The sequence below is a fragment of the Chaetodon trifascialis genome, chromosome 7 (genome assembly GCF_039877785.1).
Source record: "Chaetodon trifascialis isolate fChaTrf1 chromosome 7, fChaTrf1.hap1, whole genome shotgun sequence".
Taxonomy (NCBI): Eukaryota; Metazoa; Chordata; class Actinopteri; order Chaetodontiformes; family Chaetodontidae; genus Chaetodon; species Chaetodon trifascialis.
Genome location: NC_092062.1, coordinates 26157637 through 26185007, shown reverse-complemented (window position 1 = coordinate 26185007; position 27371 = coordinate 26157637). Strand labels below are relative to the sequence as shown.

Sequence of the window (27371 nt, the reverse complement as noted above, 5' to 3'; positions counted from 1 at the left end):
CAAACAGGAAGAGCAACTTAAAATCAACATGAGGCAGCCAATCTGGACCATTTGAGTTTCATCATCTAACATAGCCTCAATTCAAAACATCCTAATGTGATGGGAAAAAGAAAATGGACTCAGCCACTAAAATCATCTTGGGTAACCTACTTGGTCTCTAATGTTTTTGCAATATTTGCAGGCTTTCAGGGGAGTCGTCCATGGACGTGGCCTAAATGAGCAGAGTGCACGAAAAACAGTAACGTGGAGGGAGGAATGAATCTTAATTTGTGCAAACTCGTCTGTTTGAGAGCAAAACGGTGCTGTAACAGAGATGACCGCTGCGAATGTGAGTCAGTTTGGTTGAAAGGTTTCATCATATAGAAGATGATTTTCATTAAAGTCACTATTCATCAATACCACAGAAAGCTTAGAGCTTCGTCTTAATAGACTTTTATCCTTATTCTACTCTATGTTAACCTAGATTTTAATATTCTATTGTGTGGTTTTATGTCTTTATTTTCATCTTTATTTCAGTCTTATTTTACATTCATTTTTATCTGTTTTATCTGTCTTTTTTGTGAATCTCTTATCTTAAAGCTCTCACTTGGTGCATGTGATTTCTTTCTTGTAAAGCACTTTGAGCTGCAATGCCTGCACGAACATTTATTATTATTATTATTCTTAATACTGAATGATAAATTCACCATAGTTCTACACTGACACCTGAAAATGGACGTCTTGTGAGAGTGGTTGAGAAGCTCGTTAAGTCCTTAAACTGCAGGATACAAGTCCAAAACACAGGGTTTAATGGGAATACAATGTTAAATACTGGCAGCAGCTCTTCATTCTTACAAAGCCTGACAATACCAAAATGACTTTTTCCATCACTGGATTGCTTTTAACTGGCCATTATGAGCCGAAACCAAAGAAAGGGGTCTTAATGGTTCATTTTACAGCAGTGATGTGATTCATCAAGAGCAACAAATTAGTAATTTCTCTGGAGAGCAGTTCCAGTAACGACTGTTCACAGCGAGCTCTGTGAATCAGAGGGAGGCGTTATTTCTGGAAAGGTGAGTTTCTGGTGAGATTTCTGAATCACTTTTCAGAGCTTTGAGCACCACAAAGACATTTATTATTCACTAGAACAGCAGCAGATTAAAAAAAAAAACCAAAACAAAACCCAAGACCAGACAAAAAAATGTTTTTTAAAACCAACTGAACCACGACAGCAGTCATACAAACTGTTCCTGAGTCCATGGAGTAACATCCTTTATCCAATCATGTGTTCACAAAGTGGTGAACATCCCCCATGACTGAGCCTTTCCAGGATGCCCCTTTCATACCCATCATGGTACCCACACCTGTGTTTTTGGAGCATTTCATCATTCAGCTGATGAGCTCAAACTTTAAATATATTGTCTTTGTGCTGTTTAAGAGCATCAAAGTCCATCTCAGAATCAGATCAAAACATACCAGTCTTGTCTCACCTTTTCTGGGCACTCACCCGATAGTAATCTGTGCTGTAGATGTCTCGGGACATTCCAAAGTCTCCGATTTTGACCACCAGGCCCTCCCCCACCAGGCAGTTGCGGGTTGCCAGGTCGCGGTGGACGAAGTGCAGCGATGCCAGGTAGACCATGCCCGAGGCGATCTGGGCGGCGATGTGCAGCATCTGAGGCAGCGTGAGCTGACCCAGCGGGGGCATCTTGGACTCCTCCAGGATACGAGCGTCCGGGCCGTGAGCTCTACAGGAGACACGCGAGGAGCATGTGAGTGTTTGTGGATCGAGGCGGACCTGGTCTGTCTTTGAAAGGCATGCGGGTCCTTCACTTTGGTGAAAGTGCTAATATAGCAATGTCAAAATACTCCATTAGAGTCAGGAGACCTGCATATTTAAGTAAAAGTACAGAAATATTACCAGCAAAATATGTGACATTATGACAGTGTTACTGACACATGAATGTATAAACAGTCTTTTTCTGTTGTAGCTGCTTGTACTGGAGCTGCTTTTAACTACACAACAACCCAGTTTGTTTGTAGTTCGCTCCAGTGGTTTCTAACCTACGGGTCGGGTCCCCTGAAAGGGTCACAAGATAAATCTGAGGGGTCGTAAGATCATTAATAGAGGAAGAAAGGAGAAAAACAAAGTTCTTATACACAAATTTGTGTTCTTTTTTCCTTTTTTTCCTCTAATTGTTGCTAATGGACAATTTGATGTTGTTGAAACATGAAAAGTTACCTGTAAATGCCTCTTTGCTGGAACAGCCAACGACTCACAGAAACATGACAAGAGGCTCCGACCAACAAGCTTACAAACCGCTGATTTTATCTATAACAATGCTCTTTTTTTAAGGTAATTTAGAAGTACATCATGTTTTTTTAGGTCAACTCTTCAGCATAACTTTTAACGTATCCCTCTGAAATGTCGTGAAGCAGAAGCGTATAATGTAGCATGAAATGGAAATACTTGAGCAAAGGTACTTCAAAGTTTCGCAGTCTAGCTGGACTTAAAGCTCTAAACCACAAAAAACACTTGATTTGAGAAAAATCTTGAAATTAACGTAGTGGGCCGTTCTGAAAGATGACTCGGCTTGTGCCTAACGTACTGAACTGAGTTTCATGTTAGTTTGGCTCAGATGTGTTTGTAGCGGTTCTGATTTTCATGCTAGTTTTGCTGATCAGCCCGTGCAGAGTATTTCCCTTATTTGCAGAGAGGTCTTTTCTTTGCAGCGTTCTGAACATCTCCACTGAATCGGTCTTGTTTTTTGCCGCGGAGCTGAACTCCTGAACTCTGTGAACTATAACAGGGGCTGCACAAACACACGTACCTCCATTTGTAAAGAACAGAACACGCTGGCCTCTGCTATTCTTCTCTGCTTCTATTGGCTGTTGGGATTAATCAAACGCTGGCTTTGGGCTCGCGGTATGTTGGTAACTATGGCATCAACCTTGGGTGACCTGAAGGACAATGACCTCAGCATACAATCTGCAGACTGAACATTTCTGACATGCATGAGCTCTTGAGAGCACTAGAGACATGGTCGCTGTGACCATGCAATGATAAAGCCATTTAACAGTAACAGTAATAGAAAACATGAGGCTTGTAATACGCCTACAACTGATTTGCAATAACGCAATTCACAGATGCAGAGCACACTGACTCTCAGTGCACCGTAAACACCCACTCTCACGTCTAACTCCAGCCTAAATGAGCAAATCGCAGATGATGTGTCTCCATCCATCCTAATATCTCTCCTCTCCACTTGGTCCCCTCCTTACAAAGGAAGTTGTCTATACAATCACTATTAGTTTAAAAGGCAGGTGGCAGGGTGGGAAAGCAGCTGCATTGTGGGGGCCCTCAGATGTTTCACCCATTCTGTCTGCTGGAAATGCGATTTTCCATCCATTCGTCAAACATATATCTCAAAGTCTGTGTGCATGCTTGTGTGTTTGTTTTCATTCCCAGTCTGTCACCTGGCAGACGGCATCGACTGCGTCTGCTCTAATAGTTTTGTCAGATGGTTTCCCAGGTGCCAAGTGAGCTCTAATAGGTCCACGCTGTCTCAGCCCTCAGCGGCTCCTTTAGCCTCCTCCACAGGTTTCTAAACTTAGATGACTACAATTTCAATGACAGAGAGAACACATTTTGAAGCTCTTCCATCACCGTGTTGCACAACAATTCAAGTGTTATCATGGACTAATTTGCTACATAAACTCTTCCCGAGCGGCCGCATTAGCTCAGTGCACGGTTCAAGGAAACTCACGCATTTGAGCTCAAGTGCTGAATCTGTCTATTTACAGTGTCCATCAGTATTCAAATAAAATCCTGCCACATTTGAAATTCACTCTATTTGCCATTATTATAAGAGGACATCTTGTAAAGAATACATTCGCCCTGTGCCGTAACATTGTCAAATCCCATTCATGCAGAGCACGAACCTTGCCTGGGATGCAACAGCATTACTTTCAATTCTGATTTAGCGAAGCCAAACGTCCTTCTACGCAGTTCATTCACCGTCTGTGACATTATGATGTAAATTTTAAGTGCAGGAAAAGGTGGAGAAATGATGCAGACGGTAGAAATCATAGCAATGTATCCTCAAATTCTGTCAAATTAAAGGAGATTAAAATGACTGAACATCTAGAAATGAGCACCATGCACACAGAGATGGAGGAAAAGCAGCAACATCAAAAATAATAAAAGGGTGAATTCAGACGATGAGGCGTTTTGACTTTTTCACAGATTAACATGAAGCACAGGTGGAAATCAGGCTGCCACCAATGATTATGACTGAATCAAGTTCAATTTGCAGTGCAGAGTAGCTGCACTGTATTTGTTACTCTTTTTATATCATCTTGTGTTTCTTTATATCTTGTCATAATGCCTTTAGGTATTACGTAATGCACTAATTCACAATTGTTGAATGATGCCTAACAAATAAACTTGACTTGCCTTGACAAAAATGTCCAGCACAATATCCTGAAGCCCAAGTTCAGATATTTAAATTGCTTGTTTTGTCTGACAAACAGCTTAAAACATTTCAGTTTAATATCACAGCAGACTACAAACAATATCAAATATTCACATTTGCAAAGCTAGAAAAAGTGGAGTTTTTGCATTTTTGCTTCAAAAAAACAATCAATTGTAAAGTGTTTAAAACAAATTTTCTGTTGATTGACTAATCAATTGGGAAGATAAAGACTGGGAGACTTGTGGAATACTCCAATGAACCACTGTAAGGGTCATAGTTTGTTCAGCAGAGGCACACAGCTGCCGACCATCATGAGCAGGTCTGCTACGTACCGCAGGAATCGGTTGAGGTCTCCGTGCCTCATGTACTCGAACACCATGGCCAGCGGCTCTCCGTCCGTACAGACGCCATAGAATCGCACAATGTGCTGGTGTTGGAGCACCGTCAGCAGCTCCGCCTCCCTCTGGAAGTCCTGCCGAGTTGACTCGTTGGCGTCCTTTAGAGTCTGTGACCACATGAGGGGTGCGCGTTTACATGAAGATGCTGCTTACTGAGCTCAAAGTAAAGGTGAACATCTTAAATCAGCAGCATTAAAGCAACCAGCAGTGAGGAGTGGAACGAAAAGTGATTGTGTGACTAAAAGCAAAGATGCTGTGATAGATGGTCTGTGTCTGTTAGGAGCGAACAGAATTCCTTGCTGCGGCGCTGCTCACAAGTGACGACGTGTTGCAATGAAAACGATTAATGGGATCATAAATCTGGGGCTTTTATTTGCTGTGGTTTACATTAATATGTTGTAACACGAGCTGTCTATTAAAGCACGTGACCGTCCTCCACAAAGACATCTCACTCTGAAACCGCAGGATGTTATTTCAGCACGCAGAAGACTTAAGTATACGTGCAGTGTATTTTTACTCGTTGGTATCAAGCGGCTTTTTTAGCACTTCACTGTAGGAAAAGAGAGGTGACACTGACGGCTGATGTGCTGTCACAAATGCTGCAAATGTTTAGAGTGAGGGTAGAAATTCTCTCACCTTGATGGCCACCAGCATCTTGTCACTGTCGGGGCTGAGGTTGGCACACTCCGCCAGGTAGACTTTGCCAAACGCTCCTTCCCCCAGCTCCCACTTCAACACAATGTCCTGCCGTTTAATGTGCTGCACACCTGATCAGAACATACAGAAAAGGTTTGAAACTCATCTGATGGACTCCTTCACTTTATGTCATGTTCACACCAAAATTTAATCATAGTTTACTTCATTGTCCCTAAATTAAATCCATTTTGTTCTCATGGTGACTGCCAGACTAAAAACACTCAAATATTACAGACATTAATAAAAAAAAAAAAAATGGCTGACAGTGACCAAACCAAAAAATCAAGTAAATTCAGGGGCGTAAGCATGAGTGTGTGTTCGGTAAGAAACCATCAAACATCAGCAGAGTGGAAATGAGCGCGGCGATAACACTCACACATGTCTTTCTCCTTGATGATGCCGCAGAAGTACTGTGGATTCTCTACAAAGCTGGACAAACCAGAGTCCTCGTCTGAGGAAGGCGGGCTGGTTCCAAAGTTCATGAAACGAAGCGACACAGCCAGGTCATCCTCAGTGCCCAAAACTGATGAACCTAATGAGACAGGGAGGGGTGCAAACAGGCAAAACTGAGAGACATGTAACAGCTAATCAGACTCCAGCTATTTGTGATTATAGTGGCCATCAAAAGAAGCAATTCAGAACCCATTTTTCCCTTCGAGGAATCGACGTTCTCCACCGCCAACTTGGTTGCACATTTGTTGGTACCATGGTGACAGATGATGACGAGCTCTAATAATCACCATCATCAACCATGCAGCAATCAGGCTGCACTGAACTGAAAAAATGACTGTATAGGAAGCCTGAATGGTTAGCAGCCCCTGACTACAGCGCGTATTAAAAGCCAAACAAGTGGGGCCCAAATTGTAAAACCCCACTCAGCAAGGCAAACCACAGAACCCCCAGAGTCCAACACGGTAGAAAATGGAACAACAAAGAGAGAGCACAGAGGCAATGGAGGGAAGGAAAGAGAGAGCAGGGTCCACTTAGGCAATCAGGCCCACTTAGGCACTTTGAGAGTGAGAAGGGCAGATGTGTGTGCGCGCGTGTGTTTGTGTGTGTCGGGGGGTGGGGTCCGAACAGAGCTATATCACATCTAACTGTTCCTCCATCCATCCATCCATCCATCCATCCATCCATCCATCCATCCATCCATCCATCCATCCATCTTCTTTAATGGCCCTCACCACGTGGCGGTGGCCAGGGGAGGTTTCTGCCGCCATTCTCATACAGTAATTAAGGCACTTTAGAACGGCCAGCACAGCGGCCGCCTGTGGGCAAAGTTACAGCTCAGTGGAAATCCTATATTAGTCCGTCTCTCCTGTGCATTACCTTCTGAGCGGCTGACAGAACCATCTGCGATTTGAAACAATAATTTGGCAGAACGTTTGATTGTGGCTCATTCCAGCTCGCGGATATGTACGTCTTCAGCCTGTGGCTCTGGCCCCAGACAGTGTCATAACCTGGGTTAGGTTCCTTTTATCACACAAGCACAGCGTGGTAATATAACAAAGACGTATGGAGGCTGAGTGGTACGGAAATTCACACTGCATCAATGATTCTCTGCAATTCATTTGGATCTTGAAGCCACAGGTGAAACTTCTCACTACAAAAAGAGTTTTATTCATTATACTGACTGAGCTGATTAGCAGAGTACTAGATTTATATCTGTGATATCACTCTCATGTCTGTGTGTAAAGGATGGAGCAGCAGCTTAGCTTGTATAAAGACTGGAACAAGCAGCAGGTTAAAAAAAAAAACATGGAAAGTAAAACCACAACTTAAATGTGACGTGATTAGTGAGCTTCAGAGGTGCAGAGAGGATGTTTTATCTTTGAGCCTCCAGTCTGTGTGCTAAGCTAACAGGCCGTAACTCTATGTTAAAGTGATGCTAAAAAATAAAGATCCATTTTTAAACTGAGCTGGGGAAACACAGGGCGGCACGGTGGGGCAGCAGGTAGCGCGCGTGCCTCACAGCAAGAAGGTCGGCATTTCGATCCCCAGGTCATGCAGGGCCTTTCTGTTTGAAGTTTGCATGTTCTTCCTGTGCATGTGTGGGTTCTCTCCGGGCACTCCGGCTTCCTCCCACAGACCAAAAACATGCTCATTAGGTTAACTGGTGCCCTTAGGTGAGAGTGTGAGCGTGAATGGTTGTCTGTGTGTACTGTATATGTTGCCCTGCGATCGGCTGGCGACTGGTTCAGGGTGCCGCCTCTCGCCCGCAGACAGCTGGGATAGGCTCCAGCCCCCCCACAACCCCGAAAAGGGATGGTCGGGTATAGACAATGGATGGACACAAAAAGACAAACCATCGGACTGAGAGTGTCGCAGTCTTCTATGTTTAGACTGCACTTAGATAAGGACTGTAATGTGTTGCTGCTTTACGCACTCAGGGAGGATTTCTTCAAAGGACTAATTCAACATTTTGAGATGAGATAACATAATGGATTACGCTCTCATGTCTAAATATGAAGCCAGAGTCGGCGTATGGACATGAGAGTGGTATTGATCTTCTCATCTAACTCTCAGCACGAGAGAGAATGAGGGATTAAATACAGGAAGCATTCCCTTAATCAACCAGCAGCTACGATAAACGTGCAGGAAACAGAGTAACGCTTGGTGACTTACGGTGAATGCCAAACTTCGAATGCTGGCCGCATTTGTTGATAACCAAAACCATGATGAGAAGGAAAGCGCAGGCAAACACAGCAAGCCCCACAGCCACAGACACCTGTCGAAACAAGGACGTGCAGATTTACTCTTACACTCATGAACAGAACTGACAGTGGTTTGATACTGACAGACGGGAACGATGACACGCACCACAAACACACGACTCTCCGGGTTCTCCGTCACGTCCATGTCTGATTTGTTTGTTGGAACTGAGGGGAGGAAACGAGAATTTAATGTTAAAGTGACTGAAGACAAACTTCACATCAAGTCCATGCAGTGTTGGAGAGAGTGAAAGGACTTACTGGGATCCACGTTGGAGACTGGCATGTGGGGAGCGAGAACACAAACACGTTTATGGACACACATTACAGAGAACCACAGAAGCCTCCTGTGCTGCTCAAGGGTGTGCTGACTATTTAGCGACGCATCAAACATTCACATACACCTTGTTTCAATACGACACGAGAGATATTCTTGAGCACCACTTATATCATTACTGCAATATCTGGTGTCTGATATGCTTCCTCTTCACTTCCAGTGTTTCCTCTACAGTCATTTAGGAGTGGCGATCTGCCATTCCTAAATCCTAGCCACTGCTCCTTCAAATTTCCTTTTTTTTTTCTTATTGTCGCAAATACACCACCGCCACTTGTCTCCACCTTCACAGCAGAGTCTGACGTTAATTACTCGTGAGAGCGCGGCCTTGAAAGTGACATCACGTCAAGCACCCAGGCACCAGGTCAGAGAGTCAGAGGAGTGTCGTCTTGGAAAATAGGGCAGCGACTTACTGGAGAAAAGGTAGACTTATTAGCTTAAAATAACTCATGATAGATTTTAAAAGTTAAATAGACATTTACAAAATATTGATGGCCAGCTAACGTTACGTAACATATGGGTAACTTAAGTTAATTGGGCCTGGTGCCAACTCAGTGTCGCTAATGTGAGTAAACTAATTGATAGCATTAAGCTAATATCTGCACGCCACGATGTAACTGCTGACTGCATTTTCAGATGAGCTTGTTCAAATATTTCTCAAAGAAGAGAAAGACAGCTGATGAAGATGACGCTAGTCAGGTATCATCAGCCTATTACTGACTCATAAATGATGATGGTTAGGTAAAAAGTTGTGTCCACACTTGTAATCAGATGTGATGTGAGTGTAAATTATCTAACGTTAATGTTTTATGTAATCGTATAAGACGAGTAACATTAGACAGGGAGGAGCAGTGGAACAATGTGAAGGAGAGCAGAGTGAAGGAGCAGGAGAGCAAAGGGATGGTGCAGGAGAGAGAGATGAGAGTAGAGGAGAAAAGGGAAGCAGGAAAGGAGAAAAGGGGAGCACAGGCTATCAGGCTGGGACCCTAAATGGGTTGAAATAAACAGCCGGTTCCACTCATGGCTCTACCACACTGATAATGGTGAGTGTTGATGAACCTTTTTTTCCTTTCTTATTTTTTGCATAATATACATGTCAATATTTCAGTTAAATAAATAAAAAATACAATTATTATTTATTTCATTTTATTGTTTTATGTATTTATTTTGTTTTTCATTTTTGCATTCAGCCTATAAAAAGCTATTTTCAACTGGCCATTCAATAAATAGGTTGTGAAAGTAAAATCTGCAGTCAAGTGTCATTTGTTTACGCCGCCACGGCTCCCCGGAGAGCCCGCCCCCGCTGCTGAAAAGAATCCTAGAGGAAACACTGACTTCTACAGAACTGATCTAATATCCTGACTTTAAGTCTCTATTCACAGTTTTTTTTTTATTTTATTACATTTATTCCATTAGATTTGCCGCTCTGTATTAATTTCATCTGTCTTTCAGGGCCCAGCTTATTTGTAAATTTGTCATTTTGACGTCAAACCTGTTGTTTTTTCATTCTAGGTGAATAATACTGAGTCCATCTGAAGGTACGATCATTTGACTGGTTGATTTTTTTTAATTCAAAGGAACAGTTTGGGAAATAAAATTATTACATAGAGTTAGATAAGAGGATCTATACCACTCTCAGGTGTGTGTGCGTGTGTGTGTGTGCGTGTGTGTGTGTTACCCATGGAGCAGGAAGTGGGAGTCTGTTAACTTTTGGGACTCAAACTTCACAATTTATTTGTAAAATATTACTTTGCTAAATGTTGAAAATGCTTTGTAAATATGAAAACTCAGTACTTGGTGAAAGCAGTTTGTGCTTGGTGTTGTTTATGTCCATGTGCTCTAAATATGATGGTTTGAATCTATTTCTGAAAATCCTGCTTTCTCTGGTTTGTCATTAAAGGACTAATTGTGAATCAGTAAAAAGTAACTTTGTAGCTGTTTGTTACTTTTGTAAGAGGATGCACCGCTATCTGCTATTTAGGCATCAATACAGAGTTATTCAGGTATCAGGTCCTCTCTGATTTGTTCCTTATTCTTATTCTGCTTCATAAAAACTGTAAACAGAATCATTTCAACATAATAAGATATTTATGCAATACTGCTCGGAAAAACATCCTGCTGCTAGAAAACGGTTTCAGGAACTCACCTGGAATTATCCCCTCAGGATCGAGCGGGTCGAAGGGGTTCTCCATAAACATCCCATTGGCTGAGGCCTCATCCCTCCCCAGCTTGTTCTCAACAATCAGAGTGTAGCGGCCGTTGTTGATGTGGGTGGGCTTGTTGAGGAAGAGACAGCCGTGTTTCACTGATCCGTCACCCGAGTCAGGGATGAGCTGGGTGTACGTGTAGGCGGACTTTTTGAGTACAATGCCGTTGTACAGCCAGGTGATGGTTGGTTCAGGATTACCATCTACAGCGAAGGGGAAGCACCAGTGGTGCTGCTGCACAGCGTCCCTCAGGAAGAGGATTTTGACTGGAACTGTTGGGAGATGACAGATTTGTGGGTTAGGGGTGGTGAGAGATGAGAAGTCGCAGATTTGGAGAGTGAATGAAAAACAAATGGTGAGCTGCCAGCTGGTAACTGCTCCTGACTCCTAAACTAGAACGTCAACCAAGAAAGTGAAGACTTAAAGAAGAGTTTAGAGAAATACTCATTTTTTTTATGCCCAGAGCTGATACCACACTCATGTCCGTATGATAAATATGAAGCTACAGCCAGCAGCCAGTTAGCCTATCTTAGCAAAAACACTGGGAGCAGCTAGCCTGGCTCTGTCCAGAGGAACAAAAGTTGCCTAACAGCACCTCTAAAGTACATGCTAGCTGTTTGCAATCTTTGCTATCTTCTATCTATCTCTCTATCTTTTCTTCTAACACTTGGCTTTAGCTGCAAGTTGATACCAAGTTGTATTAAATGTCATAGCTGGTTGAGGTGGGCTCAGTTTAACTGCATCATACACTGTTTGGCAGTTTGATCCCAAACAATGCACCATCTTTGATAAAACGATCATATATTTTGTATGTAGTGGAGTAAGAAGTACAAGATCTCTCAAGTGCCGTGCAGGCACCATAGAATTTTACTTCCAGTTACATGGAAGCTCATGTAAATGCCCAGCCCATAAGCTGTAATGTGCACCTTGATCAGGTATGATGTATAACAAAGTCATCGTTAGGTGAAGTGGCCTATAGGTTCCCTCTGAGTTTCCATGAATCAATGCTCTCCATCTATGCTGCAAACCTGTGCTGACCTGCTATGAATAATGAATCCTGGTTGTCGTCGTGCCCCCGACCACAAAAGCTACCTGGAAGCAGGAAATGGCCTCGTTTAGATCGAACGCCACTTTCAAGTGCCGGGACCCCTCATGCTACATGGGGCTTTCTGCCGCTCTTAACCCATGACCCAGCCTCAGAAAGTGCTGCGCTAAGGAGATACTGAGGCATTTGTCTCTTTATCCGGGGCTCGCTGAAGTCGGTTACACTGAATGAAAATTAGCACTGTTTATCACATTTAACTAATTATCCATTAGAGACCTCTACTCACCTTACACAAGCTACTTCACTGCAGGGGTTAAAAAGAAAGCTAGAATTATGTTTAATGAGCCTGCCAGTTCTCAGACCTTATTGCAGAGGTAAACAACGAGCAGGATGAAAAAATACACAAAATTAAAGCAGATTCATAGTGAATGGGAAAGATACTGATAAATCTGAATTCATTTTTTAACTTTGAAGTAAGAAAAAAAAGACATTACAAAAAGCATGATTTGGAAAAGCTCTTTTATGAAAGGTAAGCCACACAAGTACTATGAATCAATGGCACAGAGAGCCACTCAGCAGTAAACACCCACTGTTCTGGGAGGTAATTAAGAGTAATTAAAGGGCTAGCGGTTAACGAGTGTCCGTCCACCAGAGGGGCTGATGTTGATAGATTAGCTGCACTAACGCATTTACAGACTGCCAATCACTGCGGACGAGGCGGTTTTCCGGAGTAGGAGGGAAAAGTCCATTAGCACAGGCTCAAATCAGATCTTCGTATGGGTTATCAGCCCCATTTTCCTGACGTTCATTATCTGTCCCTTGATGCTTGTGCATTTGGCCTCAGCTGATTGGCGCCCCTGCTTTTTTTGGCTTTATTTTCTAATGAGTGTCACTGAGTTGGTGATATACGATATTGTTTGGGCAGTATTTTTTCAGTAATGTATCACTAATGCATCTGACTCTGTTTTCTGTGGGACCGCTGGGTGCTGTCATTCCTCAGTGTTCTTCAACTTCCAGATGCACTAATGCATCTGGAAGGAGAAAACAACAGTCAGCCTCCCGGGTCAAGCTGCAGCTGTAATGTACAGTACAGTGTATATGAGGTGAAGGAGTTCTTTAAGAGCAAGGCCAGGAAGTTCACTCTCTTTTGTCCTCTCATTGTATCCCTAAATTAAATGGCAAGCCATACCTGCAGCACTTTACTCATATTATTCTAACACTTCTCGCCAGTCGCCAGACTGAGTGACAGATGACAAAGAGCTCCATTAGAAGCATGGTGGGTACATACTTGTATTTGTAGAGAGGGCATTTAGAAGAAATCAGCGCAGTGCATTTTACTTTTCTCTGGCTGTCCACCCTGCCTGCACTAGAAAAATAGCCCCAGTGTGCTCTCGCCCTAACCTCCATTAAGCCCGACGACTTGTATTGAGCCTGGGAGCTTTCAGGAGTGTGGTTTTATTTTGCAGACACTTACACTCAATGTCCAATTGTACCATCTCCTCCCCGGGCCCAGCTTGGTTCTCGGCCTCACAAGTTAGGTTGTGCAGGTTGTCGCTGGAGGAAACGTTGGTGAGGTGAAGGACGAGCTCTAATGTGGAGCCCCAGATTTTCTCCTGCAGCAGGTGACAGCGCGCACAGAGCAGAGGAGGTTAATGCAGCCAGGTCACAACTACGTATGGATCACTTCGAGGCACACAGACTACCAGTTCACTTCACTGTGGATCAATAGATTACAGAACCCAACTGAACTTCAAACTGAGCAAATCCTAATCCAAAAGCATGGAAGATACCTCAGGAAGCGCAGCAGAGGAGGGTTCTCTTCCAGCACTGACTGATATGCAACAGATGGTGTGTATGACATACGGTGCACAGACATACGTGCTGAAGAGTCTTCACTACCTGAATAAAGAAGTCAGAGTGGAGCTTCTCGGTTCTCCATCTCACTTTGGGAGCGGGACTTCCTGTCACATGACACTCAAATGTCAGGCTGCCTCCTTCTTGAATCTTGGATTTGGAGCTGGCAATAGTCACCTCAGGCAGACCTGAGAGCAGCAGAGGAGACGGCGTGAGCGCATAGCGATGAGCACAGGTCGCTAATGTGATGCTACAACTGAGCGCAGAGCCGAGGCTTTTTCTTTTTTTAGAGACACAGCACAGGGCCAAAAACTCTCTCATATGTTTCCTGGCAACAAGATGTTCCTACTGTATGTGATTAAAGCAACAATGCTGAGCCCATTTCTTCCCTGCATTTCACTGCACCTGCTTGTTGAAGGCATTAACACGCAGAATAGGAACAACAAATTGTTATTATTTTTCCTTCTGAAGCCAAGAGGATGAAACTGCGTCATCTAGAATTCAACACACGAGAGGGAGACTTCAGATTAAAGATTAAAAATGTCAAGAACTTTACAATAAAATATCTAAAGATCCCCTCCAGACCGGTTTTAAGATATAGAAAAATAGCCTTCTTTGAATATTTTGTGTCTGATATGGGATTTCCACAGAAAAATCATCTCCTACTATATGTCAATATTTTTCAGTTCACAAGTTTGAGACACAAAATATGTCCCACATCACTGAGAAGTCCACTCCCAGTGTTAATGCACTGTTACTTGTGGAAGCAAGCGTAAGGGAAAGTTTGCCCTTCAGCAGATGAACATGAAAACAACCTTCTTGAGTACGGCACATCCACCATTCTGCACAGTGAAGTTCAAACACAAGTAACAATGTGTAAAATACATAGTTAAATGAAGGGGGACTTTAAATACATATTTTCAGGATATTACTATAAATGTGCACAACAAATAAGCAACACAACACACACAACACAACACATTGCAAAACAAAGTTCAGACATCCAAAAGAAAGCTGAACTCACTGCAGTTATCTATCACCAAAGAGTTGAGGTCGACTTCCTGATCATAGTTGAAGCAAGACAACATTTGGCTGTCCAGGTCAGCACGGTCATTCTGCTGCCACTGCTGGAGCCAGTGGAGCTCACATGAGCAAACAAGAGGGTTGTTCCTCAAAACCCTGAGGAGAAAAAGGAGGAAAATCAGCTCCACCGGCTACAAATTCAAATTCTTTTCCATTCATTCGTCTGACAAGAACGGAGAAGGAAGACAAATATGATTTCCACAACTAATATAATACACTAATATACTCCCAAACAGTTTCCTTTTAAAACCACAAACCAATTGAAATTGTTAAAAATATATACAATTCTGATTTAATACCTTTAGATTTCTTCACTAATCAGTCTATTTTTCTTCTGCTTTCAAAATCTCTATTAGCCACAACGGGTGAAAACATGTTTTCCATTTTCAAGAGGCAGTAACAGTTTAAAACGCCTTAAGTATGTTCACCTGTGAGTTCACCTGTGTGAAAGAGTGGTGAAAGCACATTGCCATAAGACAACAGGGGCACTGAAAGGCCTCTTACTATGTTAAACCTTAACATCTTTGTACTTTCATAAGCATCCTTTGTATTTTTACCTGCCGTCTCTGTGCTTGTTGGTGCACATCACAATGTGAGCCGAGAGCACAAAAGCCTCTTTCTCTCTGCGAAAAGAATCTTCAGTCTGTCTTGTTTTAGAACTGAAAAATACCGTTGCCCTTGGTGAATAAAAATATAGCTGCAGCAATGTTATCAAACTGTTTTCTAACTTGAAGATTTTCATTTCAGCCAGACTGAGTTTGATATCAGGCCTGATCATTCAACTTCACAGGTACGCTGCCTAGCTAACCACTAGCCAGCCTTCACCCTCCTCATCGGTATGTGTGAAGCAGTTTGTCATGAACCTCTGTGCGTTGGCACATTCTGCACTGATGATCATGTTAAAGTCAAGTCTTTTGACTTTGACCACATTTGTGGTAAGACAATGGGTTCAGTTTTACAAAAGGCAATCCACAACTTTGAACCAAGACCCAGGCTGCTACATGAACAGATACTACCATTTCCACTGAAAGAGCGCGCTGAGCACAGGCAGCGGTGATTAAGGTAGTTGGAGTACTGCTAGTTTGGCTCCTTCTGTTGCTGAGCAGACCAATCAGCAAGATTATTTTCTCCTTTATGGCCAACTTGACCTCCTGGGAATTCAAATGTATTTGAATGGATGCGACTGCCCTCATTACGGATTTAAAGGGACTCACAGGTTGAGCAGTGGTAGAAAATGAAACACCCTCCAGGAGATGTGTTCCAGAGAGTTTGATGCCAGGTTCCTAGGAAAAAAAGAGAGAAGATACAAGATGTTATTAACATTTATTACACAGCTTTGTTGAATTCTCAATTCTGATTGGTCAGTTACATAATTCTACTCTAGTCTGTTATTTCTGAACAGCAGACCGCTGCTGTGGACGGACGCTGTTCTGGACCACGTCCAGTCATATCAATCCGAAGAAAGAAATAAGGTTTCCATTACCCCACCAGAAAACACCATGGAAGACTTTTCCATTATTCATTTTAATATTTTTCAAGAGCAGGAACCCTTTGATTTTTGGTTAATGGCTGAACTGTCTCCATTGAAGAAGAGAAAAAGGGAATAAGAAGACAGTGTAGAAAAAGCGAGAGGTTAAAAGACACAAAGAGTCTGGTCCTGGTCTGGGCTGTGGAAGCGCTTAAATACTGGTTAATCGAAAGGAATGACAACAATCTTTTGACACATCCGGGGTAGAGAAACTCAATCAGGATCTGTGGCCATTTATTGCATCTATTCCAAATTAAAAATGACTCAATTGTCAGTTACATAACAATCAGGGCTGGTATATGTTGACTTATTTCAAAGTTTGACACAATAGATTATGCTGCCCTCAAATCCAGCAGTAAGGTATTTACATCTGCAACTAAAAACCTGAGCAGCAGCATGAAAGACGTCAGGCAGCACCAGCCCTCCCCTGAGCTACAGATTCACGGCTCATCATGCGTTCAGAGGTGATGTCTGCGAACACAGCGAGCGGACTGCTCCGAAAAGTGTGGTTCGACATACAGCTGGCAGGACGAGGCAGGCAACGGACACTTAACAAGGGACTCTTTTATTCTGAACCAGGACCTTTCGCTCGCCCACAATGCTAAGACCAAGAACCATAAGGATGCCATGTACAGAAAATCACATGAGGTGCATCTTCTCTGAGGCTGGCCATCCAAACTGTCCTGCTGCCATTTTTGAAAAGCATTTGTCCCTTTGTCCTCCTGAGGCTGCAGCTTTCCACCCACTAAAAAAAGACCAGCACCTACTGTAACAGACAAGCAGTGTGGTACTCTTGTGAGCCCATGGAGCACAATTTCACTGAAATTGCCAAAATGTTAGTGAAAATAGGACAGGATTTGAAGGAGATACACCAGTCACAGCTTGAGGATCACAGCTGTCCGGCTCCTCTCTCAGGCTGGTCAGGAGACCAGCGTCTGGATTCAGGGTTTATTTCGTAACAGTGACCCGCTCGCTGTGCGTTAACCCCACCTGAACAGACAAAGACACCTGTATATACAGCCGATAAGGGAACCGTACCTAAGCACTGTATCTGAAATGAGTTCTGCTATCTGCTCAAATGTTGTTTTGAGAAAGAGTATAAGTCTGTCAGAAAAACAATTAACTATTCTCAGGCCAGATAAAAGAAAAAATAAAGTAAAGATGGTCTTTTCGTCGTTGTGAGATAGTCCTGTTCTGCAGTTGAGTCACGCTGTGATTTGATTGCTCACTTTCACAGCAATTCTTACCTGCTTTGAATTACTCTCAGTGGAAAATGTTAATGCATCCAAATGGGTTCTGATCAATTACCTTGGCAAGTATTTCACACCAGCCAGGAGCTACATTCACAAACACCTCCAGCACACCTCTCAGTGTTTGCTTAGGGTTCAGTACATTAGGTGATTAGTCCACAGTCATAAACACCTCTAGGAGGAAGGACGCTGCTCAGCTTCATAGAACGGAAAATCGCATTTGGGTAAGTAAGATTTTATTGTAGAAATTTTACCTGTTATATACAGTGTGCTGGTAAAAACACTGATACTGTTTAACCATGCTAGCTGCATGGCTGCACGATCAATGGCAGCACATGCTGGATGGATGGCATGACATTTCGACAGTGAAATATCTCAACAACTATTGAAAAGACTGCCATCAAACTTGGTACACACATTTATATCCCCCTCAGGATAAACTGTAATCACTTTAATGATCGTCTGACTTTTCATCTTGCATTATCATCAGGTCAGAATTTCAATTTGTCCAATACTTTTGGTTTGCTTTATACGCCATAACTAATGCCACTCCCATGAGCCTCAGCCGTACTTTGTGTTTTGTGCTGACAGAAAATCTCAGCAAGCCATAATGCCAAAATAAGATGGTGAACAAAGTAAAAAAATACATATAAGCCCCTGTGGTTTCCACTTAATTAGCATGTTTACATTAGCATTTAGCTTAAAGCACCCTTATGCCCAAGTACAGCCTTAAAAAGCAACCAGAAGGGTGTGGGCTCTTATATCTTAACTTTTAGCATTTTCAAAAAATGTAAAAACCAACAACAATAATATAATCTGACTAAAATTGTGTATGTCAGGCTATCATAATAAACCTGCAGGCTACATTTCAACCCTCTCAGCCCACTAAAATATCATCACAGTGGCTCTCATATGATCCTCAGACAGCCAAGGAACCAGGCTGTAAATAAAACTCCCTCAGAAGATGACAAAAGCCACACTGGGGAGCATGCACATGGAAGCCAATACATATTCACTCTGGCAGGGCCAAGGGTTCAATTATTTGTTTTCCTTGCTCCCAAAAGTTCATGTCAGATGGGTTAGCCATTGGGGCTTATCCATTACCAGCTCGATTCCTGCCTGGGTCCACAGGGGAGAGCAGAGACGGGAATAGCGCTCGTTTTCTTTGCGCCAGTCTTAAGAACAGAATGCAATTATATAAACGACGACTGACCTCCGGGACAATCGTGGATGAAGACGAGAGCACAAGGGAGGAAAGGAAAGTCAAGCTGATGCAGCCTCTACATCCACTGCTTACTTTGGCTATAGTCTGCCCCTCTTAATCTCAGAAATACATCTGTCACACAGAAGCCCCTATCCTCCCCCCAACCCCAGCCCACCCTCTCCCTCCACAGTGAAATATTGATTAAGTGATAATGGACCCTTAGTGGAGTGTATTTATTATGCATCAGTTGTCGATAATCCGCCAAAGTGAGCGAGTAAAGGGTGACTGGTGGATGTCTTCTCCAGTTTCTCGAGCTCACCCCGCCCACCTCTCCACCAGCACCTCCACTGCCCCCCCTCTGGTCCTCAAAACCCGTGTGTCCTTTAGATAAACAACATCGGACATGCCGCACACTCAGTAAAACGATGAGGACAAGATGGTGGCGATAAGGGTCAGCTGCTGATGAATAGACGGAGTAGATGGTTCCAGTCGATAAGTCCTCAGTATTCTTTACTGCTGTGCCTAGATTGAACAGCCAAACTGTTATGTCACGTTTAAAAACTGAAAAAATGTGAAAAAGGTTGCATTTTAACTACCAGGGTGCTTGCTAATTTGTTTTCTAAAGGACTGCTAAAAAAGGAGGTGGTTACTACTGAATTGATTTTTACCAACAGCTCACAACAGGATGTTTCTGTGCTACAGTGTGTTGGAGCAAATAGGAAAACAAATAGTTTTTTGTCATTGACAGCAGAATTTATTGACGTTGAGCGGCAATTTAAGATTATTTTCACTATCACTAAAACTTAATCTGATGATTAGTTTTTCATTTAGTCTATAAAATATCAGTAAAAGGTTAGAAATGTCTCCAAATAGCCTGTTTTGCCTGACCAAAGGATCAAACCCCCCAAAATGCTCAATATATAAATACCTATAACCGAGAAAAGCAGCAAAAAGTCACATTAGAGAATCTGGAACCAATACCGAAGTATATTGATTTGTCTAAACTTGCTTGCAGATGTTATGGGATCATATGTCACAAACAGCTGGATGGAAGAACAACTATATACATAATGTCCATCAACAAAGTCTCCCTCCAATGAATGCATTTTGTGGTTTCAGTATCTTAAACAAGCTCACAAATTTACCGGACCTGTGGATGAGTAATACACTGACTGAGACTGAGTCACTGTGATTTTGAGAAACGCAGCTCTCACTTCATGTGACCTGAGCAATATTAAAGGGCCGGCTGAGCACTGAGTGACAGCGACAAATAGGCTGACCCACACACAGGTCAAAACATGACAAGATACGGCAAGACAATCCTTTTGTATCGAAGGGGATACTTACACATACTGCAGCTTGAGGTTGTGTTGGAAGGCATTGGCAGAGATGAACCTCAGCTTACATAATGTGACCGTGCTAGAGAAGGAGAGAAAGCACAATAAGCATTAAAACAAAACACACTGAAATGAAGTGTTTCAGAAACACTGAAACTTGAAACTAAGTTTGTATGAGACAGATACAAGCAGGGGTTTAATTATTGTCATTATCGGTTATTCTGCCAAGAGCTGGCATATGCACATTGCTTGTTTTGTGCGACCAAAGTCAAAATCTTCAGTTTACTTTTGTAGAAATACTCAAATTTGAGAAGCCAAAACCAATGAGTTTCAACATTTTCCCTGAAAAATGACTTCAGTGATTATTATTATGAACATACTTTTACATATCTCAGACAGAAATCTCAATTGATTTCTCCACTGAGCTCATTAAAGATATTCAATCCTACTACTACCAAGTTCTTTTTCAGATGGTGGCCATAAGTATGTGGACACCTTATATGCATACTTCTGTGGACTTCTGTGTGGGGCTGTTTTTCATGGCTCCTTACTGTAGCTCTGTCTAAGAAAAAGTTTAAGGAGAATCCTGTACCATAATATACAATAATATATAATAATATGTCTCAACTTTGTGGATACAGTTAAGAGATGATGTTTCAACGTCACAAGGCCCACTTGCACAACACCAGGGCCAATAAACTGTTTTAACTTTTTTCACTAAGAGTAATGTAACTGACCTCGTTAGCTAAAAACCTAAACTGTGATTGTCCGATCACGTCTTAGCAACTGTAACTAAGCATAGCAAGCCTGTCAAGCTTTGGTTTTCTCCACATGTTGATGCAATGCATATGAGGTTGAGCGATTATCATTAGCAAGAGCATTAGAAGAGTTTGGAGGGTCGTTTTGTTGCTTTTAGCCTTTCCAAAACCAAAAACGATAAGTGTAAGAAATGGTTAAAAAATTGGATTTAACTGATCTAATGATATCGGCTAATGTTAGCATGTCTGCTTAACGACCTTGCTTACAGCAGTAACCAAACGTTACTTCCACGGCCACGGAGCACATAATTAACTCACTATCCATTTGTCAGGTTACAGATTGTGTTACAGAGCCCCATTCACAACAAATGCATCCACTCCGTAGTACCGACCCACTGTGTGGAAGACGGTCACGGATGCTATTAAAGTTTAAGCTAACGTTAGCTGCCCTTTATCGGATTGGAAGAAGTTTATACTCCAGCAGCACAGCGGTTAGTACTCATCCAAAAAGACTTTTCTCTTGTAATGTTAAAACTGCTTGAACATACAAATGCATAAGCTAAGCAGCCAAACAGAGTTATGTTACACCAGGCTAGCAGTCTGCGCTAAATGTTTTCCCTACTCTAATATTATAATATTGCCTGAGAAATTAACAATCTTTTAGCATGATCATTAGTCATGAAAAGTGCTCTTTTAAATACAGAAACATTAAAAAGTCAGCTGGAGACACCTTTTCAACCAACCCATCGAGCTAATGTTAGCTTAATTAGCTAGCTAGCAAGAGCTGATAAAATCTGCCATTTCAAATGTGAAAATGCCAACCACCCATCCAAAATGAGAAACCTTCTTTTATTAACCTCTGCCTAAAATTAAGGACCTGTTGTTTCAAAAATTACTAAGAGCACCTTTTCACTGCAACGCTAAGCTGCGTGTGACATTCAAGAGCAGAAAGGTTGACAGGCGTAGCAACAATGAGTAAAAGGAGGCTCACTGAGCATCAATTGAATGGAATGACGCATCAAGAACTGCAGTTACAGAACAAACAGTTCTCAGTACAGTGTTACACAAGAGTACAACAACATGTTAGTCTGCTATCTGGATGCTGAACTGTCGAACATTTGGCTTTGCCTTATACAAAGTTGTCCAAGTTGGGAGAAATGAATTACTTACAGGTTCCTCAGCTCTCTGTAGTTAACAAGATCAATTTCTGTTATATTCTCCAGGCCCGTTTGGTTTTCTATGTAGCTGGTTAATAAAAGGGAGAGAGAGAGAGAGTGTGAGAGAGAGAGAGAGAGAGAGAGAGAGAGAGAGAGAGAGAGAGAGAGAGAGAGATGCAATGTAAATACATACATTTTGTTATGCCCTTCAGTTTTTTGCTGTGTAGATATTCAATTAAGCCCATACTGAATGAAACAGACGAACAGGAAACAAAACACGTGAAAATTCCTAAAACAAATTAATGAGTTCTTTGGCCATCATTTGTGTTCATCATTAGGGTTTTCCATGTGAACAGATGACAGGAAACCGCCTTTTATAGGGGCGGTTTCATACCAAAGACAAGACCACGAAAAGATTCTCAGTTCTTTACTCAAGCTACAGCTGAGAAACACCAAAATATTGACAATGACAAACCAACACTAAGAACCACAGAAGAGGCTGAAGTGAGTGAGTCGCCTCTGTAATCTTTTTCTCAATTGTCCAGAAGCTCATTACTCGAACCATTAACCCTTTTTAAAGGCACTGTTATTCAGAGTTGGGAGAAACTACAGGACGAAAAGGGGATGAGAAGAAAACCATGCAACCATAGGAGGGATTGGGAGTTGAAACCATGGTTTTGTGAATATATGAGATAATAAGGAAATAAGACAAACATAAAAAAAAAAGAAGAGCAGCATCCAAATGCAGTGCCACTGACACGTGTCTGACTTCCTTCACATCCACTGAACGAAGTGGTAACAGGCAACAAACCCAGCAGAGATGTCCAGAGACCCACAAACCACAAAGCTCACATGTGGAGGAGGAGCCTTGAAGGAAACCAACAAGCCTGTTAAAGGAAACAGAACTTCAACTCCAGCTCACGTGGAAAAAAGAAGAAGCCTTAAGACATGACGGAGAGACAAGGCTGATGGGAAATTCTTCGCAAGCCTCGTCAAAATTATTCGTGAGCTGTAGATCAATTCAGCACTCAATGCAAGGACAGCAAGCTCTTTTCATGAGATGTCTGAATAGATAGCTTGATCAGACCCACCAAGGATCTCACCGGAGCAAACTATCCACCCCATTCTCTGCCCTCCTCCACCTCTCACTGCACCCCCTCCTGCGCCATATATGAATGTTGTTCATTTAGCTTAGGAGGACACTTCTTTGGCTGGATTCAACCAATGAAGGACTGTATCAGCCTGAATGTCTTCAGTCCTCTCTCGAACACATCATAATACCTTTGAGAAAGCCTCCATTTACTACTAAATTGAACCAGCTATAATAAAGACTGCATTATTATCAGGTGACTGCCTTGAGGTGACCACAGTGGAAGATGATTTGTGCATCAATGTCAACCAGACACATTAACATATTTCCAAGGCAAATAAAATAAGCATGAATTACTTAAAGGTCAGCTTGTTGGATGCAAATCTCAAGGAAAACTTATTATTGCACAACAAATTCAGAAATGCACTAAGCAAGTAAACAAATCCTGGCAGGTTTTATGTAAACAACAGCAAACTCCAACTGAACCTGAATATGTGAATAAAATGAAAGTAGAGAGTATAGAAAAATATAGCACTGCAATTCTATACAATTCATGTTAAAGACTCATGACAGACAGCTTTTTTCAGAATTGCTGTATGTCTGCAAACAGACCTTGAAACAGACCTAAAATGTCCATTTCTTCTCCAGCATTTAAAAATCTAAAATCTGTGAAGGTGAACTATGACCCGGGCTGCGCTGACCTTTGTAGTCACAGCCAATTGCTGTTGACCACTGCTTGAACTAAAAGAGGGATGAAAACATTCATTACATGCCTTTGTGAGTTCCCAGAACTGTGCATGTCGACAGCAGACAAAAGAGACTGCAAACACAAGCTATTGTGAATCTAAATTTTTGTCGAAGTGCGATTGAAAAAAAAAACCTTTTAAAGTACATTTTGTTGAGACACCACCGCAGGTGCTGAAGACAGCAGACATCAGATTCTGGTTTCTAGTGGGTCATGTGACACATTAGGGCTGCAGCACTTTCAATGCTTTTTGTGGGTCCTGTTCTCTGGAGAGAGCTTCAACCTTTGCTCCTGGTGTGCTGCTATTTCTGATTACAAAGAATTTTGCAGTAATGATTATCAACAGATTTAAGGTTTTCTTTAAAGCTTTTCTGTGTAAAATCTGCACTAGTATTCACAAAACAAGCTGTGAAAGAAATGCAGTAGAGTAAAAAGTATGTACATGTGAAATTTTGAAGTAAAAGGAGAAAGTAGCATAGACAGATATAGATAGGTAGAAATAGTGTAACACAGTATACTGTATAGCAGTGAACTGAATATAGATTTTTTTGCATGGTATTTTAGTGTGTGCTGCCTACGCCAAAAAAATACCTGCAGTAATTTCTACTTGATGACAGCCACTTTCAGCATGTGGCATTGTTTCAACCTTCCAGTTCTCTGTTTGTCAGCTGGAACACACAAACCTTTTTATTCATGTCTGATTGACCCACACAGCAATAATGTGATTACAGGGCAGGTGGGCCCAGGATCACCCATCGCCCTTACTTATTGGATTGAGCCAAGTGGGTTGTATATCATCTATTGTTCCCGGGTGGGGGCATTGACTGGCAATTCACAAAATTGAATTTATAACTCAGTGTATGATGAATTTCGGCCCCTGTTCCACAGTTAATGGCCCCTTGTTTGTTCGCCTATATTCCCTTGCACTGCCAATACAGCAAAGTGTTGTTGTTTGCTGGCATGTAGAGCACCGCGGTAAACAGAAGCAGAGAAAGGACCGCTTACTTATTGATTGAACGGTTCGGAGAAAATGTCAAGCCTCACCCTGTGCTCTGCGAAACACGTTTAGCTGCAGGTACAAGGAAATACCTCTGAGGTAAGAGAGAGAGGGAGGGAAAGGAGAAAAAAGAGTTGGGGGGCGGGGGCGGGGAAGCAGAGGTGAGTGGGGTATAGGTGAATAGAGGCAGAAAGCGGCAGTAAATTGACTCGCTCCAAAGAAATAGCGTTTCACAAATGTAGTTCCTTCTTAACAAGTGCTAATTGCTCAGATCCGGGGACAGGAACAAAGAGAGAACAGCATGGTGGTGCAGAGAGTGACATTTACTTTTCCATGTTGGAGCTGATGGTGGGTTGCATAATAATACATCAGTCCTCTTTAAATCACAGGTGGTCAGTTTCTACTTCTTTTTCCACCCAAAGTTTCAAAAAGCCAATTTTAAATAACAGTCATCTGCTGCAGACATGCTGTACTTGAGCGAGAAGTCTCAGCTCGTCTGACGGGTTTTATTCAAACACATTCCCCCGGGGATGCCAAGTATGGCTGTAAAGGACTACCTACATCAAACTAGCTTCAAAAACACAGCGTCAAGTGAACATCATCAGCCATCTTGACTTTTTCATCTTGTGGGCACCAGTTGAACCGCAGCAGAGGAACATAAATTAGATCAGAACAAGCTCAGCTCAGTTCATCAGAAATGGAATTTTCTCCAGCCTTTGTATCACTGATTACATCATGTGAGTCTCCACCATGAATAAAACTATGGTACATGTACGTGAATTTGGTAACCTGCAGAACACAGTACAGTATCTTGACCTTCTCCCTGTAGAATATATCGTTCATGTCAAAAAAGGTGTGTGGTTTATTACAGTGGGAGCAGATAAAAAGTCCCACTGGTCACAGAGTTTGTGCTTTGGTGATAACTTATAGGACTTGATCAAACCACACAGGCCTAATGAAGCTGAACTCCTCCTAAATGATACCAAAAGATATGTATATTTCAAAATTTGGAATATAATAATGTATTTGGAATAATTACATTTTTAGAAAAGAGTCAGATTTGAAAGCGAGTTTCAGAGGCTTTAAAGAAAAACTACTGTAAGGAGGTTTAAAGTCAAATCCTGAACTTGGCAATATGTGACCAGATACACTTGATGACATAAAAAACAAAAAACTGGAGTAGTGAGGTTTTCCTGGTGAAGTCAATAGACCCTGAAGACCCTGAGGCCACGCTGTGAAGCATGCTGGAGGACATCAGGTCCCGTCACTCTACGCCACATATTGTCAGGAGTAATCCATAATTAATTTCCACTGACCAGAGTGACTAAATCACTGCCATGCTAATGAATCTCATATAGCAGTATTTACTTTACATCAGCTAGCATCTGGCCACCATGAACGCGAAGAACAGACCATCAAATAATAAGAATTAAAGATCCTGGCAGACAATTTGTGATCTGCTGGGACTCAAGCCACATATTCTCCAAATTTGCTGTTGTACTTTGGTGAAACATCATTGTTATCTCTTAGAAACACAACTGGACAAGCATACAGTCAGAACTCTGCTGATAACAAATTCATGTCACAAATCATGAGGAATAAGCAGAATATTCAACTTGAAGGAAAAACATCATTCATTAGAATGCAGAGAAACACTTGTTGTTCTCAGTCAAAGCACTGGAAAGCAGCTTCACTGCACAAAGTTGAATGACACAATCAATGTAAGAGCTCCATCTTCCCCCATCACATACTTATGTATCCCTCAATCAGAAAACCTTACCGCTTACTGTAGAGTCATTTCTATGATTACAATGTTTAGCACGTGGACTACATGAACAGACTCTCCCCACAAAACCCCAAATGACGAACAAATATTCTCCTAACCTGAAACTCCAGATCAGATATGAAGTCAGTTGAAAATGGAAACCAAAACTTTGCACACTGAGACACTCCACACTAACTCATCACCAACCCAGAATGATAATCGGAACACAAACAGAGAAAATCAAGCTTTCCAAACTACTAATATCACGGCAGGTCAGCGCGTCGGGTACGCTCTCTGAGAGGCACATGCAGAGCAGGTAACACATCATACTCACATCTCCGTCATGTTCTCGCTCTCTTGCGGTGCCAGCTCTGGGATGCTGGAGATACCATCGGGCTCCACGCACTGCAGCATGGCGAAAGAGCACCTGCAAGCCGACGGGCAGCCTCCCAAGATGGGCGCCGGTGCTAGGCTAAGCAGGGCGAGCACCAGCGCCAGGGCCCGGGGTGCCAGAGCCATGCTCAAAAAGAGGATCTTCTCAGCACCAGTGGAGAGGTTTGGCAGCTGTACTTGGAGTTAGTGTCTGTGTAGTTCACCTAATGAAGAGTCAGTGAGAGAGGCGAGGGGCTTTCAGACAGTGGCTCTTCACGTGGCTCTCTGGCAGGGTTAAGATCCCAGCTGGTCGGGGTCTGGTACTGAGCCACAGCTGTACTGAGCAGCAGGAGGGGCGGGCAGGCAGGCAGGCAGGCAGGCAGGCA

The 27371-nt window shown here is 42.4% G+C and overlaps 1 protein-coding gene across 2 annotated transcripts in view; it reads right to left on the bottom strand.

The window, feature by feature from the left end:
• ntrk1 (neurotrophic tyrosine kinase, receptor, type 1) overlaps nt 1–27132 on the bottom strand; it is a 32170-nt gene extending 5038 nt beyond the window's left edge. The window contains exons 1-15 of one of the 2 annotated variants that reach the window (XM_070967459.1): nt 26948–27132; nt 22030–22104; nt 20112–20183; nt 15997–16065; nt 14724–14878; nt 13745–13887; nt 13320–13458; nt 10740–11072; nt 8521–8538; nt 8369–8427; nt 8174–8276; nt 5925–6080; nt 5489–5619; nt 4787–4959; nt 1487–1727 (exon numbers count right to left, since the gene is read on the bottom strand). In XM_070967459.1, the coding sequence (XP_070823560.1) occupies nt 1487–1727; nt 4787–4959; nt 5489–5619; nt 5925–6080; nt 8174–8276; nt 8369–8427; nt 8521–8538; nt 10740–11072; nt 13320–13458; nt 13745–13887; nt 14724–14878; nt 15997–16065; nt 20112–20183; nt 22030–22104; nt 26948–27132 (2052 nt within the window). The remainder of the gene's footprint in view (nt 1–1486; nt 1728–4786; nt 4960–5488; nt 5620–5924; nt 6081–8173; nt 8277–8368; nt 8428–8520; nt 8539–10739; nt 11073–13319; nt 13459–13744; nt 13888–14723; nt 14879–15996; nt 16066–20111; nt 20184–22029; nt 22105–26947) is intronic. The other variant, XM_070967458.1, reaches the window with a different exon arrangement.
• Nucleotides 27133–27371: the final 239 nt, after the last annotated feature.